Below are 22,500 nucleotides of genomic sequence, written 5' to 3' on the forward strand. Positions count from 1 at the left end.
AAGTGTGTAAGTGATATCACACTAACTGTATACAAGATCTGTTCTTGAGGTCATTGTTTATCTCCCAAAATGATGAACAAATTAGTAGTTTCCAAAAACATAGTTGCTGCACTCTAGCTTTGGAGGGCAGACTATTTTATTTTTATTTTATTTAACCTTTATTTAACCAGTAAAAACACATTGAGACTGCGTCTCTTTTACAAGTGGGAACTGAAGGCCAAGAGGCAGACATAAAAATTACACTTCGATACCACATCGTCAATGTTACATTTTTGAACCAGCAAATACAACATCCATAATACACCTTAAAGTACCTACTGTATGCATAAATGCAACAAGTCACCTGTCCTACTTTTTAGTAGCTGGGCAAACTACACCATATACACAATCTACACCAATATAATAAATATATAGGCATGAACAGTACATATCCAAACATGTGCAGGTGTTGGACTGTACTATATAATAATTCTCCATGGGGCGGCTGTGGCTCCAGGAGGTAGAGCGGGTCGTCCAATGATCCCTGGTTCGAATCCCGGCTCCTCCTCCTGTCCTGTCCACGTGTGGAAGTGTCCTCGGGCAAGACACTGAACGCCACGTCGCCTCCAGTGAGTCGGTCGGTGCCTCGCATTGGTAGCTCGCCACCGTCGGGGTGTGAATGTGGGGAAGTGAGGACGCTGTTGGCGTCAACTGTTCACCTCTTCACCTCTCAATGTATGAATGAATGGACCGTTGTAAACTTACGTCTGTGTGTGTGTGTGTGTGTGTGTGTGTGTGTGTGTGTGTGTGTGTGTGTGTGTGTGTGTGTGTGTGTGTGTGCCCATGCAGGACGGTGGCGGAGGACGCGGTCAGAGAGAGAGACAGGCTGAAGACAGACCTGGACTGGGCAGACAGACGGAACCTGAAGCTGGTCCGAGAGGTGGACGACAGGCACGCTACCATGGAGACCATCAACCAATCAAAGATCAAGTAAGGCACGCTACCATGGAGACCATCAACCAATCAAAGATCAAGTAAGGCACGCTACCATGGAGACCATCAACCAATCAAAGATCAAGTAAGGCACGCTACCATGGAGACCATCAACCAATCAAAGATCAAGTAAGGCAAAGCAAAGCAAAGGTACTATGTTTACCCTGCAGGGTAACTGGACTAAGGAAAGGAAAGGTACTATGTTTACCCTGCAGGGTAACTGGACTAAGGAAAGGAAAGGTACCATGTTTACCCAGGGTAACTGGACTAAGGAAAGGAAAGGTACTATGTTTACCCAGGGTAACTGGACTAAGGAAAGGAAAGGTACTATGTTTACCCAGGGTAACTGGACTAAGGAAAGGAAAGGTACTATGTTTACCCAGGGTAACTGGACAGCTCAAGAACTTGTTTACAGCCAGGCCCTGCTCATAGAACATTTCATGGTAGGGGTTCAATGCCTTGCTCAAGGGCACTTAAGCGGTGGTAATTTTAACGTGCCGGTCCGGGGATACGGACTATAGCGACCTTCCGATATCAAGACCGATCCGCAAACCGTTCGGCCACCGCTGCCCAAAGTACCATGGAAACCATCAACCAATCCAAGATCAAGTATATACGCCTTTGATCGTTGTAGTGACATATAGTTTTCTCACTCAAAAAAGTAACAACCAGCCAACATACAGTATATCCATTTTAAAGTTTTTATTGAGCATAGAGTAGGGTTATGGACAGGAAAAAATGTAGTACATATGTTTATGCTTCTTTTTCTATTTTTACATAGAAATACATAGACAGAGAACAGACAGGAAACAGGACAGTTCTGATACTACATGGACAGAATTGTTTTTGACTTGGTTTGAGTTGGTCACAAAACTGAAACTGAAACGGAACAAAAATTAGACTAAACGAAACAGAACGAGAGACAAGACGAGTAGCAACCCCACACCCTCCCACTTGGAACTTTGACACCTTTTTCTATCATTGTATACATTTGTTTTAATAGGGTAAATAGTAGCAATAGCCAGCAAGGATTTCATGAGCATAAGAGAAGAGAAGAGAAGAGAGATATGACAAGTAGAAAAGAGAGAAAGATAGACTGAAGTATAAGGAGTGGGGTTGGTGTGCGGAGTAGGAGGGGTCATGGTTTATAACCATTGGTCTATGGGGTGTTCAGCAGACTTGAGAGATTCTCGAGATGAATCCAACATACAGTATAAACGTGTCCACTATACAGGGTATCTTATCTGCACAATTTAATGGCTTTATTGCGTACGAAAGAGGCAAACATTGCAGTGCGCTTGTAGTTCGGCTATATTCACAATATTCATCTGTGGAACCGAGTCAGTCTAAAAGGCAGAAAGAAAAGCCTTCAGGTCACAACCTAAGACAGAGAGTAGTGTTGGGCCGAAACATCCGTCAGATGCATTTCCCCCGGATACGATATTTGTCGACCAATCACAACACTTGTTTCATTCACGGAGAATGTAAACAGATTTGTAAGGTAGGGCTTGCCCAGTCAGCGTTCAACCAGTTTAGTGTCTGTGACAAAAGGAAAAGCACAATTCGCTTCTAAAAACGTGTGCATCCGTGCGAGCGAACATAATTATGAAACTCACTCAGCCACTGGATTTGGTATGGTGTGTATATATACACTAAGGAGGCACCTGATTGGTTGGTTCCGTTGGCAGGGACCTGGAGCAGGACTTCCGCGATAGGCTGACGGCTCTGAGGAGCCAATCGGAGCAGGAGAGCGAGGTGCTCCTGACGCACGCCGAGCGAGAGAGAGACCAGCTGAGGGAAGAGCTGACCCTGACGAGATGCAGAGAGAGCACGCTGCACGAGGAGATCTACCAGACCACGCAGGTAACTGATCTGACAAACCACACACTGCATGAGGAGATCTCCCAGACCACGCAGGTAGCTCACGGCGCATCGCCCAACCCAATTAATCAGAGGCTTTGTAGTTAATTAATCTAGATTAATCACATTTTAATCTCATATCAATATTCAACCTGAGAACAGCGAGAAACCTTTTTTTTTTAAATGTTTTTTGGTATCCCAGTGAATCAATGAATAGTGACTACAGGATACCACTCATTTTCAACATTTTGCTGTCATTAATATACCTGTTGTGGAAATAATAATAAAAAGTCACCCCATTCTGTGTTGCCTAGAACTGGAGGTCTGAAAAACAATTAGTAACGGTAACAAGTACATCTCAGTGACATCACAAAGCTGTACTTACTTCATATTGTTACTGTTTTTTGTCAGACCTCCAGTTCTAGGCAACACAAAATGGGGTGACTTTTTATTATTTCCAGTTTTCAGTACTATAGAAAAGCGCCCAGTGAGAAACGTTCCGCGGGGGGAAAAAAGGTGCGATTAATTTATCTGTAGTTAATCGCGATAAATTTTTCTGTAGTTAATTAATCGCAATTAGTCCCGGCCCTAGTTCAGGTTCAGGTTTAGGTTTTAGGTTTAGGTTTTAGGTTTAGGTTTAGGTTTATTTATTTAGCATATAGTACAAAAAAATAAACAATAACATATCAAAGAAACAAAAATACAATGCAAGGAAAGGAAGAAGCCAGAAGGCTTATATGGAATCCTTTCCTGAAGGAAGAGGTCATTGGTTTAAAAGATTAAAAGTTCATAAAGAACAGTACATAAATCTACAAGTTGTCAAAGGGGGGCAGCAGTGCAGTAAATAAATAAAAACACAGACTGCACAAAAAACAGAAATAAACAATACAACAACAAACACACAAAAGAAAATATAACGCATCAAGGTAAAACATGTAATCTACAGAGGTGAAGGAAGGAAGACAGGTTCTCAATCACACGCAAATTCACGTGCACAGTTGACGTGCAGATTGCGTGCAGTGTGAGAATACACGGGCTTCAAAATAAAAGCAATGCGGTTTTTAGTCCACCCATTATTATGGTAAAGAAAGTGTGTTTTATTTTCTTAATTATCAAGTAATCTTTCGTGGGCCGGTCAGAGTCCGCCAGCGAGGCCGTACAATGCCCAGGTCTGGTTTAGACAGATGCTAGGGAGGGATGGCTGGATACATTAATTGGTGTGTGTGTGTGTGTGTGTGTGTGTGTGTGTGTGTGTGTGTGTGTGTGTGTGTGTGTGTGTGTGTGTGTGTGTGTGTGTGTGTGTGTGTGTGTGTGTGTGTGTGTGTGTGTGTGTGTGTGTGTGTGTGTGTGTGTGTGTGTGTGTGTGTGTGTGCTTGTGTGTGTGTGTGTGTGTGTGTGTGTGTGTGTGCACACACGTAGGAGAACAAGGCGTTGGAGGAGGAGCTGGGTCTGCTGAAGGAGAAGCTGTGTGAAGCAGAGACATCAGTCAGTCGCCTCAACAGAGAGCTGGGTCAACTGCTGCACGACAAGGTTACGCACGCACGCACACACACACACAGGCAGGCACGCACGCACACACACACACACACACACACACACACACACACACAGGCAGTGATGCATTTAGTGGCGTGAGAGGTAACTCATCCTGTACACTGATCTTTGCAGTGCTGTGGATTAATAATTCACTGTGTGTGTGTGTGTGTGTGTGTGTGACTGTGTGTGTGTGTGTGTGTGTGTGTGTGTGTGTGGTGTCTCAGATGATTTTTTAGGGGAGCACACAGTCCACTCTGAGAGACAGACAGTCAGTAGGACAGCTGAGAGGGAGACAGTGTAGGAGAGACAGACAGCAGGACAGCTGTGAGGGAGACAGTGGAGAAGAGACAGACAGCAGGACAGCTGAGAGGGAGACAGTGTAGGAGAGACAGACATTAGGACAGCGTGCGTGCACGCGCGCGCGTGTGTGTGTGTGTGTGTGTGTGTGTGTGCGTGCGCGTGCTAGAGCTAGCGCATGATAGAGCACTAAACGTGGTTTGTTTGTCTTAATTTTTTTATTTTGTTTTAACAGTTTGGGAATTTGGATGCAAGCCAATCAGGAGCCAGTCAGGAGGAGAGATTCTCTGACATCATCAAGGAATACGAACTGCAGTGTCGGGTGAGGGAACACAAGGCTGTGTGTGTGTGTGTGTGTGCGTGTGTGTGTACGCGTGTGTGTGTGTGTGTGTGTGTGTGTGTGTGTGTGTGTGTGTGTGTGTGTACGCGTGTGCGCGCGCAGTGTGTCAGGATGCTATACTATTTAGGTCATGTGTGCCTCTCTGTGAAACATAACTCTGCTCTTTGTGTGTGCGTGTGTGTGTGTGTGTGTGTGTGTGCGTGTGTGTGTATGCGTTCTCAAACAGGAACTGCGGGACAGGAATGACGAGTTGAGCTCAGAGGTGGAGCTGTTGAAGAGTCAGGGAGGATCCAGGAAAAGCAAACGATCCAGAGATCACAAGTCGTCTCTGTCGTCGTGGTCCAACAGAGCCTCGCTCACCACGGAGTCTGACTCAGGTACTGTCCTAACGCCTAGTCCCTAAACCCTAACTCCTACCCCCTAACCTCACCACGGAGTCTGACTCAGGTACTGTCCTAACGCCTATAGCCCCTAAACCCTAACTCCTAACTCCTACCCCCTAACCTCACCACGGAGTCTGACTCAGGTACTGTCTCCTAACGCCTAGCCCCTAAACCCTAACTCCTACCCCCTAACCTCACCACGGAGTCTGACTCAGGTACTGTCCTAACGCCTATAGCCCCTAAACCCTAACTCCTAACTCCTACCCCCTAACCTCACCACAGAGTCTGACTCAGGTACTGTCCTAACGCCTAGTCCCTAAACCCTAACTCCTACCCCCTAACCTCACCACGGAGTCTGACTCAGGTACTGTCCTAACGCCTAAACCCTAACTCCTAACTCCTACCCTCACCACGGAGTCTGACTCAGGTACTGTCCTAACCCCTAGCCCCTAAACCCTAACTCCTAACTCCTACCCCCTAACCTCACCACGGAGTCTGACTCAGGTACTGTCCTAACGCCTAGCCCCTAACTCCTAACTCCTACCCCCTAACCTCACCACAGAGTCTGACTCAGGTACTATCCTAACGCCTAAACCCTAACTCCTAACTCCTACCCCTAACCTCACCACGGAGTCTGACTCAGGTACTGTCCTAACGCCTATAGCCCCTAAACCCTAACTCCTAACCCCTACCCCCTAACCTCACCACGGAGTCTGACTCAGGTACTGTCCTAACGCCTATAGCCCCTAAACCCTAACTCCTAACCCCTACCCCCTAACCTCACCACGGAGTCTGACTCAGGTACTATCCTAACGCCTAGCCCCTAAACCCTAACTCCTAACTCCTACCCACCTAACATTTGCCCCGAGATTCCTTGCGAAGCATCGCGGAAGCTTCTGCTTTTCCTTCGTGACGCGTAACGGAAAGGGGACGTTCGCTATAGGCCGATAAGTTCCTGGAAAAGGCAGGCTGTGATTGGCCAGTAGTCACTTGAGATTCCTGCACGCCCTGATTGGATCTCACCAATCTGTCCGTCAGCCCCGGCCCAGCGCTATACGTCACATCATTTGGAGCGCGCCCCCCCCCCCCCCCCCGGAATGGTTAATTGATTCCCACTTACACAAGTCTTACACAAACATTAAAGGGACACTTCACCCTTTTTGCAAAAAAATATATGTTAATGACTTTTAGAAGCTTTAGAACACTTTCCTGGGGGTTTTTATGTGTGTAATAAGTGGCTTTAGATATTTTAGATTGTAGCAGTGAGCCCAGTGTCTGATGTCATCAACACTGGTCTCACTACCTTCCTGGACTACAATTCCCATCATTCTTTGGTGCACTGCTCCTCCTTGTGGACAGGGGGAGAGTTGTCTTAGTGAGACAACATGTAGTCCAGGAAGGAAGTGAGCCCAGTGTCCATGACATCAGAGTCCTGCCCCCTTTCTTGACGACGCCAGGCCCAGGAAATGATTCCCAATGCATTTTTTCCCACAGACAGTATTTATTTAAAGACGGTTACGCCGCGGAGGAGGCCAACTCGAGTCGTGACAACTCATGACAACAAACACAATATTTTGGACCAAACAAATAATTACAAAGAAGAAAAACAACAAAAAGAAAGTGTTGTAACCTGCCGTTTTTTTGTTTTTTCTTCTTTGTAATTATTTGTTTGGTCCAAAATATTGTGTTTGTTGTCATGATTTGTCACGACTCGAGTTGGCTTTGTCCGCGGCATATAAACGTCTTTAAATAAATACTTTTTGAAATGTCTTATGAGGGAAATGAACGGGGCATCATTTCCTGGGCCCTGGTAAGGGGGCGGGACTGTGACGCTCTATTGCTCCAGAGCACAATGCTGAGCTTCCCTCCCGAGCAGGCATGTGTTGAATGACAATAGTCTTTAATACACACACACGCCCTCCATTCCCCGACACACACACACACACACACACACACACACACACACACACACACGCGCGCCCCTCCCATTCTATACAACGTGTCATCACAAGTTGCTCTGCCGGTTTCTAATGGCTCAGCTGCATTCTGTTGTGGTCAAGGGACTCTCAGTCATTTGGCTCCATGTCTGTGTTAATGTGGACAGAAAGTGTAGTTTTAGTCCTATTTAGTCCTCTGAAATAGTTTTGTCTTTAGTGTTTTAGTGTTTTCTTAGTCTTAGCCAACAAAATTAACACGGGACTAGGAGTTACACTGCTTTTTTTTCCCTACGGCTCAGAGTCTCATTTTGTCTCATTTTGTTTTCCAAGTTACACAGCATTGTGTTGCTATAGTTTAGAGTCTCTGCTCCATAGAGCAGTTACACAGCATTGTGTTGCTATAGTTTAGAGTCTCTGCTCCTTGTGTTAGAGCAGTTACACAGCATTGTGTTGCTATAGATTCGAGTCTCTGCTCCATAGAGCAGTTACACAGCATTGTGTTGCTATAGTTTAGAGTCTCTGCTCCATAGAGCAGTTACACAGCATTGTGTTGCTATAGATTAGAGTCTCTGCTCCTTGTGTTAGAGCAGTTACACAGCATTGTGTTGCTATAGATTAGAGTCTCTACTGTACTCCATACTGTATGTCTCGCTGCGTTCCAGATGATCCAGGCTCCAGGAGAACATCTCCTCCTCCTGCCAGGAAGAAACTGCAGGTGGCCGACAAGAACGGTAACGGCTGCAACTTCTTCTTTTGTAGATTTTTGGTTATTATTACAAAACATACCAACTTCAGCCCTATATATTTCGGCCGTTTTGAAAACAGCAGCTCTACAAGCTCACATGGTAGTCGACGAACAAGCAGTTTTCGTCATAGAAAAGGTAATATCTCTGATTCTTCTTTATGGATCAAAACAAGCTTGATTTGCGCCTCATTTCTCTAAATGATATGATCACCGGGTTACAAAATGTAAACATTAAATAACGTTTGCGGGTCCTATTCTTGAGTGAAGTACAGTTTTCAAACTAAAAGCTAATGTCCTGGAGTACACAATTCAGACACCAGATGGGGGTGTTAATGTGTTTAACCCAGGGGGGCAGTCAGACAGATATTTTGTGAAGCCACTAAGGAAATCGGGACTTCCTGAAAGTTCATATAATGGCCTGTTGTGGCGCTGTCATTGGACCCAGAAAAACCCATAGCCCCATAGAAGTCCATGTATTTGGGCCCAACTTCACCTAGACTGTATTACCTTAATAAACATGGTCATGAATACTTTCTGCTTCCAGTCACTAGTTTAAAGTCTCATTTCTAATGTCATAATATTCTTTTTGGAAAATGATGGTCCCATTTATTAAGAAAATGACCATAAAGTCGCGTATGTTCTGAGGGGCGTGGCTACCGTTACAGTCTATGATCGGGATTCCCCTCCCACTCGAGTCAAATAAAAACCAACAGATCCAAAACGGATCTAGAAAGATGGCGACTTACAATACAAGGACTGACAGGCTTCATTTTACGTTCATATCAGACCCGGAGAACGCTTTGTCCATATTTTTTTACAGTCTATGGTTTAACCCCTTCCCGTCCAGGTCTGGGGTCTCTGGAGAGTCTGTCCGGTCCGTCGGTGATGAGTTAATGTGTTTAACCCCTTCCCGTCCAGGTCTGGGGTCTCTGGAGAGTCTGTCCGGTCCGTCGGTCAGCATCGAGACGGAGATGGCCATGGAGCAGCTCAGAGAGAAGCACTCCCAGGAGCTCCACGACCTGAAGATTGAGCTGGAGACCAAGGTGTGTGTGTGTGTGTGTGTGTGTGTGTGTGTGTGTGTGTGTGTGTGTGTGTGTGTGTGTGTGTGTGTGTGTGTGTGTGTGTGTGTGTGTGCGTGTGCGTGTGCGTGTGCGTGCGCGTGCAGAGAAGCAAGTGGAGAAGTTACAGAGTGAAGATGTTTTCAATAATAATAATAATCTCTCTCCATCTGTCTCCAATCTCTCTCTCCATCTCTCCATCAGGTGAACTTCTATGAGCGTAAGCTGGACTTACTGAAACAGAACATGGAGGTTGAACGCAAAGACATCTCGCAGAGCTTCAAGGTATGAACCGTACATCTGCTGCTGTATTAGTACATGTACCTGTTTGGTACACACAGCCTAGTGACACGAGGTTAGAAGGTACCTAGTAATACACGGCCTAGTGACTCAAGGTTAGAATTAAGGTACCTAGTAGCCACCCTGTGCCACCCAGGGAGAACATGCAAACTCCACACAGAAGGGCCATTTCGCCAACCCCGCCTCGGGTATGGGCACTGATGAGGGGTGGAGGAGAGAACACGCCCCCCCCCCCCCCCCCCCCCCCCCCCCCCAGCGGGAATCGAACCCAGGACATTCTAGCTGTGAGAGGCGACAGCACTACCGACTGTGCCACCCTTCCCCCTCTCGTATTAATAGTAAATATTAATTAGAGGTTTTTCCATAGATGGAGATCAGTGAGTTGGAGGAGCACAAGTCTCTGGCGGAGCACAAGGTGGAGGAGCTGAAGAAGGATGTGGAGCGGTTGCAGGTTCAACTCAAACATCAGCCTCCACCCAGCAGCAGAGACCAGGAGAAGAGGTACGCACGCAGGCACACACGCACGCACACGCATCTGCAGATACCGAATTTTTTTTTCTCCATATATTAGTACAATATCCAAAAATCACAGACAATATCTAATATCAACATCTAATATCAAGATGTGGATATAATATTGATACTATGTCCCAATCAGGGTTTTTTTTCCGATTTCCGATCATTTGAAAATGACGTGATCGGCCCCGATTTCGGTTCACGTGATCGTATTGGGACAACCCTAAATGTAATGTAATCTAATGATACTTTATGTAATGTGTAATCAGAGTCCAGAGGGAGCAGTCAGAACTGGAACAGAGCCATGTAATCTAATGTAATCTAATGATAAGTAATTTAACCAATTTTGGCCGGGAACCCCTTTTAGTGTTTTAAGCATTATGTTGTACTTTTTCCTGTTGAAAAATAGCAGACCTACAAGCTCCTAGCGCGGCACCGAGTGCCGCGCTAGGAGCTTGTAGGTCTGCTATTTTTGAAAAATCGTGAAAATGTGCCTGAAACTTTGAGAGTGAGTTTATAACTCAAATCTTTGCTACTGGGAGGGTCCCTGAAACAACATATTTTCAGATGGGGGTCGGCGGCCAATGTCAATATATTTGGGGGTCCTTGACATGAATATGTTTGAGAACGACATAGGGTTTTTCAGAAAACTGTCAGAATTTATAGCATTTATAGAATCGTCCTCAGGTCTAAATGGGTTATTGTAATCTCCAGCTAGAGCAGAGCCATGTAATCTAATGATATGTAATCTAATGTAATCTAATGATATGTAATAATGTAGTCTAATGTAATCCCCAGAGTCCAGAGGGAGCAGAGCCATGTAATCTAATGATATGTAATCTAATGATATGTAATAATGTAATCCCCAGAGTCCAGCGGGAGCAGTCAGAACTGGAGCAGACCCATGTAATCTAATGATATGTAATAATGTAATCTAATGTAATCCCCAGAGTCCAGCGGGAGCAGTCAGAACTGGAGCAGACCCATGTAATCTAATGATATGTAATAATGTAATCTAATGTAATCTCCAGAGTCCAGCGGGAGCAGTCAGAACTGGAGCAGAGCCATGTAATCTGATGATATGTAATAATGTAATAATGTAATCCCCAGAGTCCAGCGGGAGCAGTCAGAACTGGAGCAGAGCCATGTAATCTGATGATATGTAATAATGTAATAATGTAATCCCCAGAGTCCAGCGGGAGCAGTCAGAACTGGAGCAGAGCCATGTAATCTAATGATATGTAATAATGTAATCCCCAGGGTCCAGCGGGAGCAGTCAGAACTGGAGCAGAGCCATGTAATCTAATGATATGTAATAATGTAATCTAATGTAATCCCCAGAGTCCAGCGGGAGCAGTCAGAACTGGAGCAGAGCCATGTAATCTAATGATATGTAATAATGTAATCCCCAGAGTCCAGCGGGAGCAGTCAGAACTGGAGCAGAGCCATGTAATCTAATGATATGTAATAATGTAATGTAATGTAATCCCCAGAGTCCAGCGGGAGCAGTCAGAACTGGAGCAGAGCCATGTAATCTAATGATATGTAATAATGTAATGTAATGTAATCCCCAGAGTCCAGCGGGAGCAGTCAGAACTGGAGCAGAGCCATGTAATCTGATGATATGTAATAATGTAATGTAATCCCCAGAGTCCAGAGGGAGCAGAGCCATGTAATCTAATGATATGTAATAATGTAATCCCCAGGGTCCAGCGGGAGCAGTCAGAACTGGAGCAGAACTACGCCAGAGAGATCAGTCACCTGGTCCGTCGACTCAGCGCCGAGAAGGACCAGCTGGAGGCGGAGCTTAAGCTCCAGATGGACCAGGAAGTGATGCGTGTGAGGTGGGTGTGGCCTGGCAGAGCGCTGGGACTGAACGTTAACTCCGCCCCCACGTTCAACCCCCGCCGCCGTCTGATTGGTCCTCGGTAACGCTCGTTATAAGACGGCAACATTTCTGTCCTCTCTGGTGGGCTGTGGGCGGGTCAGAAACCCGCCTACCAGTGACATCATCATCGATGGGGGGGGATTCCACGCTAACAGAAACTACAGCGAAGTTAGCATGCTGAAATGGAAGCCTAGAAAATAGAAATAGAAAAAATAATAATAATAATCTTGTTTGAAATGACCAAACTGAACTGTCCACAGCCCTCCTCTGAGACACAGAGGCCCCTTTTCCACCGGGGTTGAACCGGTTCGGTTCTTTCTTCCCGCTAAATATTGAACCAGTTCAGAGTGCATGTTTCCACTGAAAATGAGTTGGTTCCGAACCATAAACATTCGTTCCCAATGTGAACCACAAAACGGCGGTTCAGCTTTGTAATTGCACGCAGCGCTTTGTGAACCGAGACGATATAAGTGGGTGTGTCAGTAGGTTGGAACTTGTCAGTGGGTTGGAACTTGGGAGGTCGCAGAACACAGTGACACACGCAACAGATATTCAATGCGATCAACCATCTTTGAGCAAAAATACGTTTACATTAATTGCCAACGCAAACATGAAACGATCCAAACGATCGCATCGCGATCCAGAATCCAGCTCTTGCGGGGCGTTATAATAACTTGTTACTTGTAACCTTGACATCACAACCTCGTGGATATTGTTTACATCGGTTTGTGTTGTGCAACACCCTCGGGGCGTCTGCGGGCATGACAACATTTTGTCCTCAGGTATAATAGCGCCACCAAATGAACCGGCCGTCAATCTGGTGGAAATGCAGCCGGTTCGCGACCGGTTCGCAAAAAGCACCAAGGTTCGGAACGGCACTGGTGCTTGCGGGGATTGTCTTAAATTCTTTTTATATACGGATGCTAGGGTTCTATAGGGTTAAGTAGAGATGCATGATGTCATCGGTAGCGTGTCGATGTCGGCCCCATCTCGGCATCGAACCGATTTCGGAATAATCCTGATTATTTTCACCAACATTTATGACGCGATAACAATGTGACCCTCAATGGCTTTGTACTCACAGAGAGTCTGCCTGTCTCTGTCTCTTTAAGAGTGGAGGGGGGGGGGGGGTTGAACTGTTCCTTCATCTTCATAACAGTGTATTCAGTGGAGCGTTGTGGTGGGACCTTCTCCTAGACCAGTGGTCCTCATCCAAGTCAAGGACCCCCAAATTGACACTATATTAGGCCTCGGACCCCCATTTCAAAGGATATGCCAGAGACTGACCCCCATAAGAGAGTCTCAACCCGTTTAATTTCAAGGACCCCCCCAGTTTGACATGCATTAGTCTACGGACCCCCCAATTTAACGGCATTTCTATCTCTGGGACCCCCAATTTATAATGTAAAATCAATGTTAATTTATCTCTGAGAGTGTACAAATGCACCCTAACGGGTACATTTGGTTTAATTTGTACACTCTCAGAGTTACAGACCCATAAGGGTCATTTAGCCGGGGGCCCCCTGGAACTCCATGAAGGACCCCTGGGGGGTCCCCGGACCCCACTTTTGGGAACCGCTGTCCTAGAGACGCTCCATGCCAAGTCCTTCAGTCACTCAGTTGACCTCCCTGTGTGAGCAGAGAGGAGCTCGCGCAGCAGATGGAGCTGCAGCACCTCCTCCCCCAGCAGCGGGAGAGGAGCAGGCTGGCGGAGGAGGAGCACCGGCAGGAGGTCTGCAGCCTGAGAGAACACGTCTCCAGGCTGGAGAGAAACGCAGAGGCCTGGGAGAGCAAGCTGCTGCAGCAGCAGCTGCAGGAACGGAGGAGCGAAGAGGAGGAGGAGGAGGAGGAGGCCGGCCTGTGCGAGTTCAGGGCGCGATGCGGTCGGCTGGAGGCGGAGCTCGGAGAGTCCCGCGCGCGCCGCCTGGAGCTGGAGGCGCGGCTGGCGGAGGCGCGCGCTCGGCTGACGGAGAGCGCCCGCCTGCTGGAGTCCCGCGGCGTCCAGAACGAACGCCTCGCCGCCGAGAAGAGCTCGCTGGGCGGGGAGCTGCGGGAGGCCGAGGGGAGGGAGGGGGGGCTCCGGAGCCGCCTGTCGGAGCTGAGCGGAGAGCTGGAGGAGGCGAAGAGGAGAGAGGGAGAGCTTCTTAGCCGAGTGTCGGAGCTGAGCGGAGAGCTGGACGGCCTGCAGGCCCGGTCCCACGGCGTCCAGCGGGACAGGGACCAGCACCAGGCCCAGCTCCGGGCCAAGGAGCAGACGGTCTGCGCCCTGCGGGGAGAGGTGGAGAGGCTGCAGGAGGCCGCCGCCAGGGCCAAGGCGGACGGCCACGACGGCGGCAGGCCGGCGGCCGCCGCCGAGCTGGCCTCGCTGAAGGCGGACCGCGCCCGGCTCATCCAGGACCTGAAGGACCAGGCCATGGCCGTGGACCACCTGCAGCTGCAGCTGGACGGCGCCGCCGCGGCCCGGCTGGAGACCCGGCGGGCCGCGGAGGAGGAGGAGCGGCTCCTCCGGCAGAGCCTGTCGGAGGAGCGCTCGCACTCGGCCCGGCTGCGCTCCGCGCTGGAGCGCGAGCGGGAGGAGGCCGGCTTCCTGGCGCAGGAGAGCGAGCGCTACGCCAGCGTGGCCGACCAGCTGTCGGCGCAGATCGTGGAGATGGAGGCGGAGATCTCGGCGCTGCGCGGGCAGATCCGGGACCTGAGCGCCGGCCTCAACCAGACGGCCGACCGGCTGCTGGAGCTCCGCGCTCAGCTCAACGCCAAGACCACGGAGCTGGACCGGCTGACCGCCGAGGCGACCGACCGGACCGTCCTCCAGGAGCAGGAGAGGCAGAAGGAGACCGCGGTGCTCCGCGAGCAGCTCCGCGACCTCTGCTGTCAGCTGAGCAAGACGGCCGACCTGGTGTTGAGCCTGCGGGGGCAGCTCAACGCCAGGACCGCCGAGGCGGAGTCTCTCCGCGCCGAGGCGGCCGGCGGCGCCGGTCTCTTGGAGCGGGTCGAGGCCTCGTCCGAGAGGCTCGGCGGCGAAGTGCGTCAGCTTACCGCCCGCCTGGCGGCCCGGGAGAGAGAGCTGTATTCCGTCCGAAGCCAGCTGAACGCCAAGACGAGCCACGTCGACCACCTTCCGAGGTCCAACAAGGTGTCCAAAAGCAACGGCCTGTCGGTCGAAGGGAATCCCTCGACCGGGAAACAACCCTGCAAGGAGGTCCGGGAGGTCCGGCAGCTGATCACCCATTTCGAAGCCAAGGAGAGAGGCTCGCTCCCCCCAGAAGACCAGGAGGCCCACCGCCGCCTTCGAGCCAACGTCGCCAAAACCGCCGACCTCCTGGAGAGAGCCAGGAGGACGTCGAGGACGCACGACGCCGAGATCCGGCGGCTGGGCGTCCAGCGGGACGTCCAGCAGAGGGAGCTGCTCGCCGTGCAGAACGCCACCGACGCCCAGACCGCCCGGATCGCCGGGCTTCGGGCCGATCTGAAGGACGGCGCTGCCCGTCTGTTGTCGCAGCGGGCGACGAACGCCTCGTCCGAAGAGCGTCTCCGCGTAGAGGCGCTCGCGGCACGGCTGGAGGACGAGGAGGCGCACTCCGCCCGAGAACGGACGCCCGCGGACGACGACGAATGCTCCACCCAGCAGGCTCTGCTGGAGACGCGGGCGGAGCTGCGCTGCGCCCACGAGGCCTTTCAGAGGGAGAAGAGCAAGATGGCCGACCAGCTGATGGACATGGAGACGCTGGTCATGGCCCTGGAGGAGGCGACTACGCCGGACACTAGTCCCGGAGGACACAGGTTTGTGGTTTTCGACGAAAAACAACCTTCCGTCACGTGACTCGAAGGTTCCGAACCTCGACCGACCTCTCTCACACATATAACCAATCGGCCGCCTTGTTGCTTGTTGAGATGCATTTTGATCGCCGAACGAACGCTCCGATACTGTCGGATTATTTTATTGAATGACTAATTTGCAAGAAATCATCTGATCAACCCTTCGATCCTCCGTCACCTGCCATGCTTTCCAACAGGTATAATAAGCCCGTTAAACTAACGGAATGAAGCATCACCAACTGCCACACCTGGACTGCATTAACAATTAACCTCCTCATCCTTCTGTCTCTAAACGCATGACCATCCCACACGTTTGCATCACCAGCAGCAAAGGGTGCTGTAAGTGAGAATGATGGTTAAAACGAAAAAAAGGTTCTTGTTAAAAATTTAAAAAATAAAAGGTTTAAAGGACCACGTCACCACTTTTCAACGTATCTTCATATAATTGGTCCTATAACTAATGTTCATGATAAAATAGCACAATTATTTTCTACTCTAGTCTGTGTCTCATAGGAGGGCTGCGGGAAGTTCAGAAACCCGTCCAGCAGTGACATCATCATTTGGCAGAGTTTGTGTTTTTTTTTAAACAAGATTTCCATTTTCGCATTGCAACTTTTCAGGAATAGAAAGCCTGCCGTTTCTATTAGCTTGGATTCCCCATTGGGTTTCTGAACTGCCCACAGACCCCCTATGAGACACAGACCTGCCCACAGCCCTCCTATGAGACACAGACCTGCCCACAGCCCTCCTATGAGACACAGACCTGCCCACAGCTCTCCCATGAGACACAGACCTGCCCACAGCCCTCCTATGAGACACAGCCCTCCTATGAGACACAGACCTGCCCACAGCCCTCCTATGAGACACAGACCTGCCCACAGCCCTCCTATGAGACACAGACCTGCCCACAGCTCTCCCATGAGACACAGACCTGCCCACAGACCTCCCATGAGACACAGACCTGCCCACAGCTCTCCCATGAGACACAGACCTGCCCACAGCCCTCCTATGAGACACAGACCTGCCCACAGCTCTCCCATGAGACACAGACCTGCCCACAGCTCTCCCATGAGACACAGACCTGCCCACAGCTCTCCCATGAGACACAGACCTGCCCACAGCCCTCCTATGAGACACAGACCTGCCCACAGCTCTCCCATGAGACACAGACCTGCCCACAGCTCTCCCATGAGACACAGACCTGCCCACAGCTCTCCCATGAGACACAGACCAAGTGGAAAAATTCTTTATGGCATTTTATCATGATCATTAGTGAGGACCAATTATATGAAGATGGTTGGAAAAGTGGTGAAGTGGTCCTTTAAGCTCTATATTGTGATGGTAATCACTGCTATAGTGTGTGTTCAGTAACGGTGTTAAACAGCATCATTATGTGATAGTAATATCTCCCCCATTACTGAACAAACGAACGTACTCTATCAATGATTACCATGAGGATATGGAGCAATTTGACATTTATTTTAACCAAAATAAACATCACTTACATCACTTTTAACTTCATGTTTGTTTGTGTGTCACTCAAAGTCTCATCTCACCCAGCTGTTTCCTGCCGATTTGAAATGCCATTGTCTCTTAATTCCATTGCCTTTTAATTCCATTGTCTTTTAATTCCATTGTCTTTCATCAATTCTTTCTGAATGTGTTCATATATATATTTTATTTTACTGTAAAATGTAATCAGTTCACAGGATCAGTGGGGATAGTTTCCCTAATTACAGAAATGTGCAGTAATATAAATACATATTAATTACATGTTATGTTCTTGTGTGCAGCTCATTGAAATTATGATTTATTACTTATTATTATTATTATTATTATTATTATGATAGAATATGTTTTCCTGAACCGAAATGCCAGCTTCCTTACTCTTGATTTGGAGAGGTTATAGTTCCACACTTTATTCTGAGATTGTGGAATGGTTGACTGGCGTGTGCGTGAGACGTATAGTATGCGTGACCCTCTGTCTGTCCGTGTGTCCGTCCGTGTGTGAGACGTATGCATGACCTGTCCGTGTCTCCGTGTGTGAGACGTATATGCGTGACCCTCTGACTGTCTGTGTGTCCGTGCGTGTGTTAGACGTATGTGCGTGACCCTCTGTCTGTCCGTGTGTCTGGTCAGTGTGTGAGACGTATGTGCGTGACCCTCTGTCTGTCCGTGTGTCTGGTCAGTGTGTTAGACGTATGTGCGTGACCCTCTGTCTGTCCGTGTGTCTGGTCAGTGTGTGAGACGTATGTGCGTGACCCTCTGTCTGTCCGTGTGTCTGGTCAGTGTGTTAGACGTATGTACGTGACCCTCTGACTGTCCGTGTGTCTGGTCAGTGTGTCAGACGTATGTGCGTGACCCCTGACTGTCCGTGTCCGACCTCCAGGGCCCAGCTGGAGGAGCTGCAGACGGAGAACAGCGGTCTGACGGACAGACTGACGGTGCTGCAGCAGGACCTCCTCGTCCTGGAGGACGACCTCGCCAAGAGGAAGTAAGGAACGAACATCACACACTTTTTCTTTTTTCTTTTCACTTAATTTTTATTGAAGGAAGAACAGACACAAACAAAAACTCAACTAACAAGACAATACGGGAAAGAAAAAGAAAAGAAAAAGGACAAAAAGTTAAAGAAAAAAAGGCTGCATTTTTCATATTACAATAAACATTCAATGAAATTATATTGCAATATCGCTAGGCTGAGAGAAGAGATTCCACTTTTCCCATTTTTTTTATAGAATTTATCCTCTTGTAGTCTCAGTATGAATGTTAGTTTTTCCATAGCATACAGTTCCTCAATAATGTCCATCCATTGATCTTTCGTTGGTGGGTCCTGTTGGTACCAGTGTCGTGTGATTGCTTTTTTACTTGATGCTAAGAGGATCTTGATTAAATAACATGTGTTAGAAACTCTTCAGGGATATTTCCCAACAGTAGAAAAGAAACAGACAGAGGTATGTCAAAACACAGAATGGACTCCAAGGTGGAGTGAATATCCTGCCAGTATTTCTGAATTTTAGGACAAGACCAGAAAATATGAGCGTGGCCCGCTTCCTTGTAGCACATCACACACTTTAAAGATGGAGTGCCACCATTTATTTGTCCACCCTAAAACATGATCATCAGGTATTATTATAACATAAGGAGGAAGAACTATAGTTCCAAAAAGTGTACAGTATTTGTTAAAATGTTGTTTTTTTATGTGGACACGCCCACCAGTTCATTAAGTATGCCTGGTTTGCCTGGTGGGTGGTGATGGGTGGTGATCCACCTGAACTGAAGCCGCACCCACAGCTGTAGTTGTATGATAAAGAGGGGAGGGGTTAGGGGAGGGGCTGATAGTGTGACGTCACTATATTACTGTTTATTTCATTGGCCCGTTTGACTGTCAAGGGTTCAGCCTCCAGGAAGAAACCCCTAAATACAAAGTCAATACAACATTGCACATAAAGACGACTCCAGGGTGTCTAATGAAGTACTGTCACCTCATAGACACATGACGAAAAACTGGAAAAATACAAAAATAGTGGCACTCCATCTTTAACACACGTGTGGAAACGTCATAGCTAATCCAACCGACTGATTGCGACGATGTGTACACAACACTTCCTAGTGCTTTTTCATTGATGTCAAACGAAGAACAAAAAAATCTGATTATTTTCTCTTTTTTTGGGGGTTGGGTTGTTTTTATTTTGTTTTTAATTATATTATTATTTATTTCAAAACTTCAGGAAGACAGTAAATAACTCACTCTGTCCTTACAATTTACAATGTAGGCATTTAGCAGACGCTCTTAATCCAGAGCGACTTACATTAAGCAAGAACAAAAGCATGGGAATACATCACATAAAAGCATTTATCGTGAAACATGCGTAGGCTAAGAAAGTAACAGTGGAATATCTATATAATGAAACTATACACTATACATATATACTACTATGCTATACATATGTACTATGGCGTGCTATGACTACATACAATGCAATTATAGTGCTGTCTACATAACATGTCCTTCAGGAAGACATTAAATAACTCACTCTGTCCTTCAGGAAGACAGTGGAGGACATGGAGAGGCAGCATGAGAAGAGCAGAGAGCAAGAGGAGAGACTCCACAAAGAGGTTGGTTACCGTGTGATTAATATCATTAATACATTGTTATCATTAAATGTTAGTGCGCTCGGGTGGCGCAGTGGTAAACTACCTACCTGCCCGCCACCACGGAGGTTGTGGGTTCGAATCCACCATGGTTCCACCGGCTTTGTCCAGTCAAGAGTCGTACGATCTGTCACACACGTGACGTTACCGCAGTGAAATGTGTTCTCCGCATTTGACCCCATCTCTTGGAGGGAAGGGGAGGGTGTTATGACAGTGACCCCATCTCTTGGAGGGAAGGAGGGTGTTATGACAGTGACCCCATCTCTTGGAGGGAAGGAGGGTGTTATGACAGTGACCCCATCTCTTGGAGGGAAGGAGGGTGTTATGACAGTGACCCCATCTCTTGGAGGGAAGGAGGGTGTTATGACAGTGACCCCATCTCTTGGAGGGAAGGAGGGTGTTATGACAGTGACCCCATCTCTTGGAGGGAAGGAGGGTGATAATGACAGTGACCCCATCTCTTGGAGGGAAGGAGGGTGTTATGACAGTGACACGTCACCGAAAATGTTCCCTGCCTGTTTAGCCGACGACGATTGGCACAGGTGACGATACTCAGGCTCGTCAAGGCTTCAGGGAGAGAGAGAGAGGACAGAGAATTAGTTGACAACTGGGAGGGAATATGTCCAGAGGCCAATAATCTGTCTCTAAAGTACATTTTGTTTGTGGCAAGACTTGGCCTTGTCCGTGGCAAATGAAAGATTTTTTTCTTTTTTACATACCATCATCATGTTTTGATCATACTGTGACTGAATGACTGAATGTTTCGTCGGGTGGTGAACGTCTGCGTCATCTTCAACATCCACTGGAACAGATTTAATGTCTTTCTGTTGTTGTTGTTGTTGTCATGGCTGCCAGTTCCCACCTGATGTTGTGTGGGAGTCCAGACTGCTCCAGACCGTTCTGGATAACAGCTAGCTTACGTAACGTCTTCAGGCTAGGACTTAAATGTAAGATATGTAAGATGAGTTCTCTTCCAAAGAGGATGATGCGATCTCCCACAATGCAATAGCACATTGCATTGTGAACTTCTGGTCCTTTCCCCTTGGGCTCAACCTTCGTCCAGGAGAAAGTCTTGGAATTTAATTTCCACAGATCATTCAACTGCCGTCTCAGACCAAAGTTGCAGCCACTAAATATGTACAGGTCTCCATTGTAGGAAAAAGCTGCATGTTCGTAACGTTGTTCTGGAACAAGCTGTGCAGAAGGTGTGCTCAGCCAACAGTTGGTCTCTGTGTCAAACACTCTGATGTTGTCCTGGTGCCCAAATCCCCCAAATACAAACATATTTGTTCCAATGATGGTGGCAGAGTGAAGTGATGAAGCAGGTGGTGGAGTTCCTCTGGTGTTAATTAAAGACCAGACCATTGTGCTGGTGTCCAACTTGTAGATGTCGTTCGTGCGTCCAGTCAGCTGGTTGTATCCTCCATGGATAAACATGACCTTCCTCAAGACACAGGCTGAGTGGCCCCGCCTCGCCTCTGGAACAGTTCCAGATACGTTGGGCTGGAACCATCTGTGGGTGTCGACATCAAAGGCATAAAGAATGTTGTCATCGTCCCCCGTGATGGTACCCCAGTTGTCAAACTTTGTCTTACAGTTCACTATCCCTCCCCAGATGTAGATGATATCTTCTATCAGTACAGCTGTGTGTTTGTAGCGCATGGAAGGAACCTTCTCTCTTCTTCTCCTCTTCACCGGGGGCAACGTCATCCAGCACAAAGTCACTGTGTTTAAGACGTGAACATCAATCTGATCCTTGTTGCTGTAGGTCTTCTCCTCATAGACGAACCCTCCAAAGGAATACACCTTGTCCTCCACTGGTCCAGCAAAACAACCAAAGAAGCGGTGGGATGTCTGTGCTCGTCTTTTCAGAGGCACCGACCAGTTCAGCATCTCTTTGTCGATCTTCTCGTATTGGCTTTCTTTGTCCGTCTCTTCTCTGGCTCTGGCTGTTTGTCTCCGTCTTGATCTGCTTTGTCCCAAACTCTGTTCCTGTCCAACTCTCTGGATGTGAGCGACATCTTATATAGGCTGACACAGCTGTGGTCTGATGTCACTCACATCTTATATAGGCTGACACAGCTGTGGTCTGATGTCACTCACATCTTATATAGGCTGACACAGCTGACGTCATGCATGTGGAATGACACTGGTTTTCAATCTTAAAACGTTAATAACTGGGGGCGCTATAGACGATGGCCACATTCTATTAACGGATTAAATAACCCCTTAACCCATTCTGACCTGAGATCAGATTCATACGAGGTTTCCACTGGACAGACACACACTGGTCTGATGAACCCATTCTGACCTGAGATCAGATTCTAAAAATGTTCAGTCGTTCTTTCGATTTTTCAAAAATAGCAGACCTACAAGCTCGTAGCGCGCCACTCGGTGGCGCGCAATGAGCTTGTAGATCTGCTATTTTTCAATAGCTAAAGCATAACATGATGCTAACACCTAAATGGGTTCCCGGTCAGAATGGGCTAAGGTGTTTCATAACAAAGAACATTTGTGTCTCTGTGTGCGTCAGAACTCCAGGTACCGCGAGGAGGTTCTGGAGCTGAGCTCTCGGAACCTCCAGCTGAGCGGCGAGAACGCCGAGCTCAGCTCGCGGCTCCGCGGCGACCAGGGGGCGGGGCAGATGCTGAGGGAGCGCCTGGCGTCCGTCTCCAAGGAGCAGGAGGACGCTGCGGC

General features: G+C 48.1%; 1 protein-coding gene and 1 long non-coding RNA gene across 2 annotated transcripts in view; both read left to right on the forward strand.

Annotated features, from left to right (window-relative positions):
• The window catches only part of LOC308328709, a 259,110-nt gene that overhangs the window by 31,663 nt on the left and 204,947 nt on the right, over positions 1-22,500 (forward strand). The gene's annotated exons all lie outside the window — the stretch shown is intronic.
• The window catches only part of ninl (ninein-like), a gene marked incomplete at its 5' end in the record, with an annotated part of 66,472 nt that overhangs the window by 31,561 nt on the left and 12,411 nt on the right, over positions 1-22,500 (forward strand). The window contains 13 exons of the mRNA XM_080782025.1: positions 829-969; positions 2,661-2,835; positions 4,252-4,362; positions 4,901-4,987; positions 5,232-5,382; positions 7,988-8,056; positions 8,989-9,113; positions 9,333-9,413; positions 9,796-9,929; positions 11,651-11,788; positions 18,038-18,142; positions 19,698-19,767; positions 22,337-22,500. The exon at positions 22,337-22,500 is cut by the window's right edge and continues 4 nt beyond it. Of these exons, the coding sequence (XP_080638151.1) occupies positions 829-969; positions 2,661-2,835; positions 4,252-4,362; positions 4,901-4,987; positions 5,232-5,382; positions 7,988-8,056; positions 8,989-9,113; positions 9,333-9,413; positions 9,796-9,929; positions 11,651-11,788; positions 18,038-18,142; positions 19,698-19,767; positions 22,337-22,500 (1,551 nt within the window). The remainder of the gene's footprint in view (positions 1-828; positions 970-2,660; positions 2,836-4,251; positions 4,363-4,900; positions 4,988-5,231; positions 5,383-7,987; positions 8,057-8,988; positions 9,114-9,332; positions 9,414-9,795; positions 9,930-11,650; positions 11,789-18,037; positions 18,143-19,697; positions 19,768-22,336) is intronic.

The sequence above is a fragment of the Protomyctophum bolini genome, assembly GCF_963924005.1.
Source record: "Protomyctophum bolini genome assembly, chromosome: 14".
Classification (NCBI taxonomy): Eukaryota; Metazoa; Chordata; class Actinopteri; order Myctophiformes; family Myctophidae; genus Protomyctophum; species Protomyctophum bolini.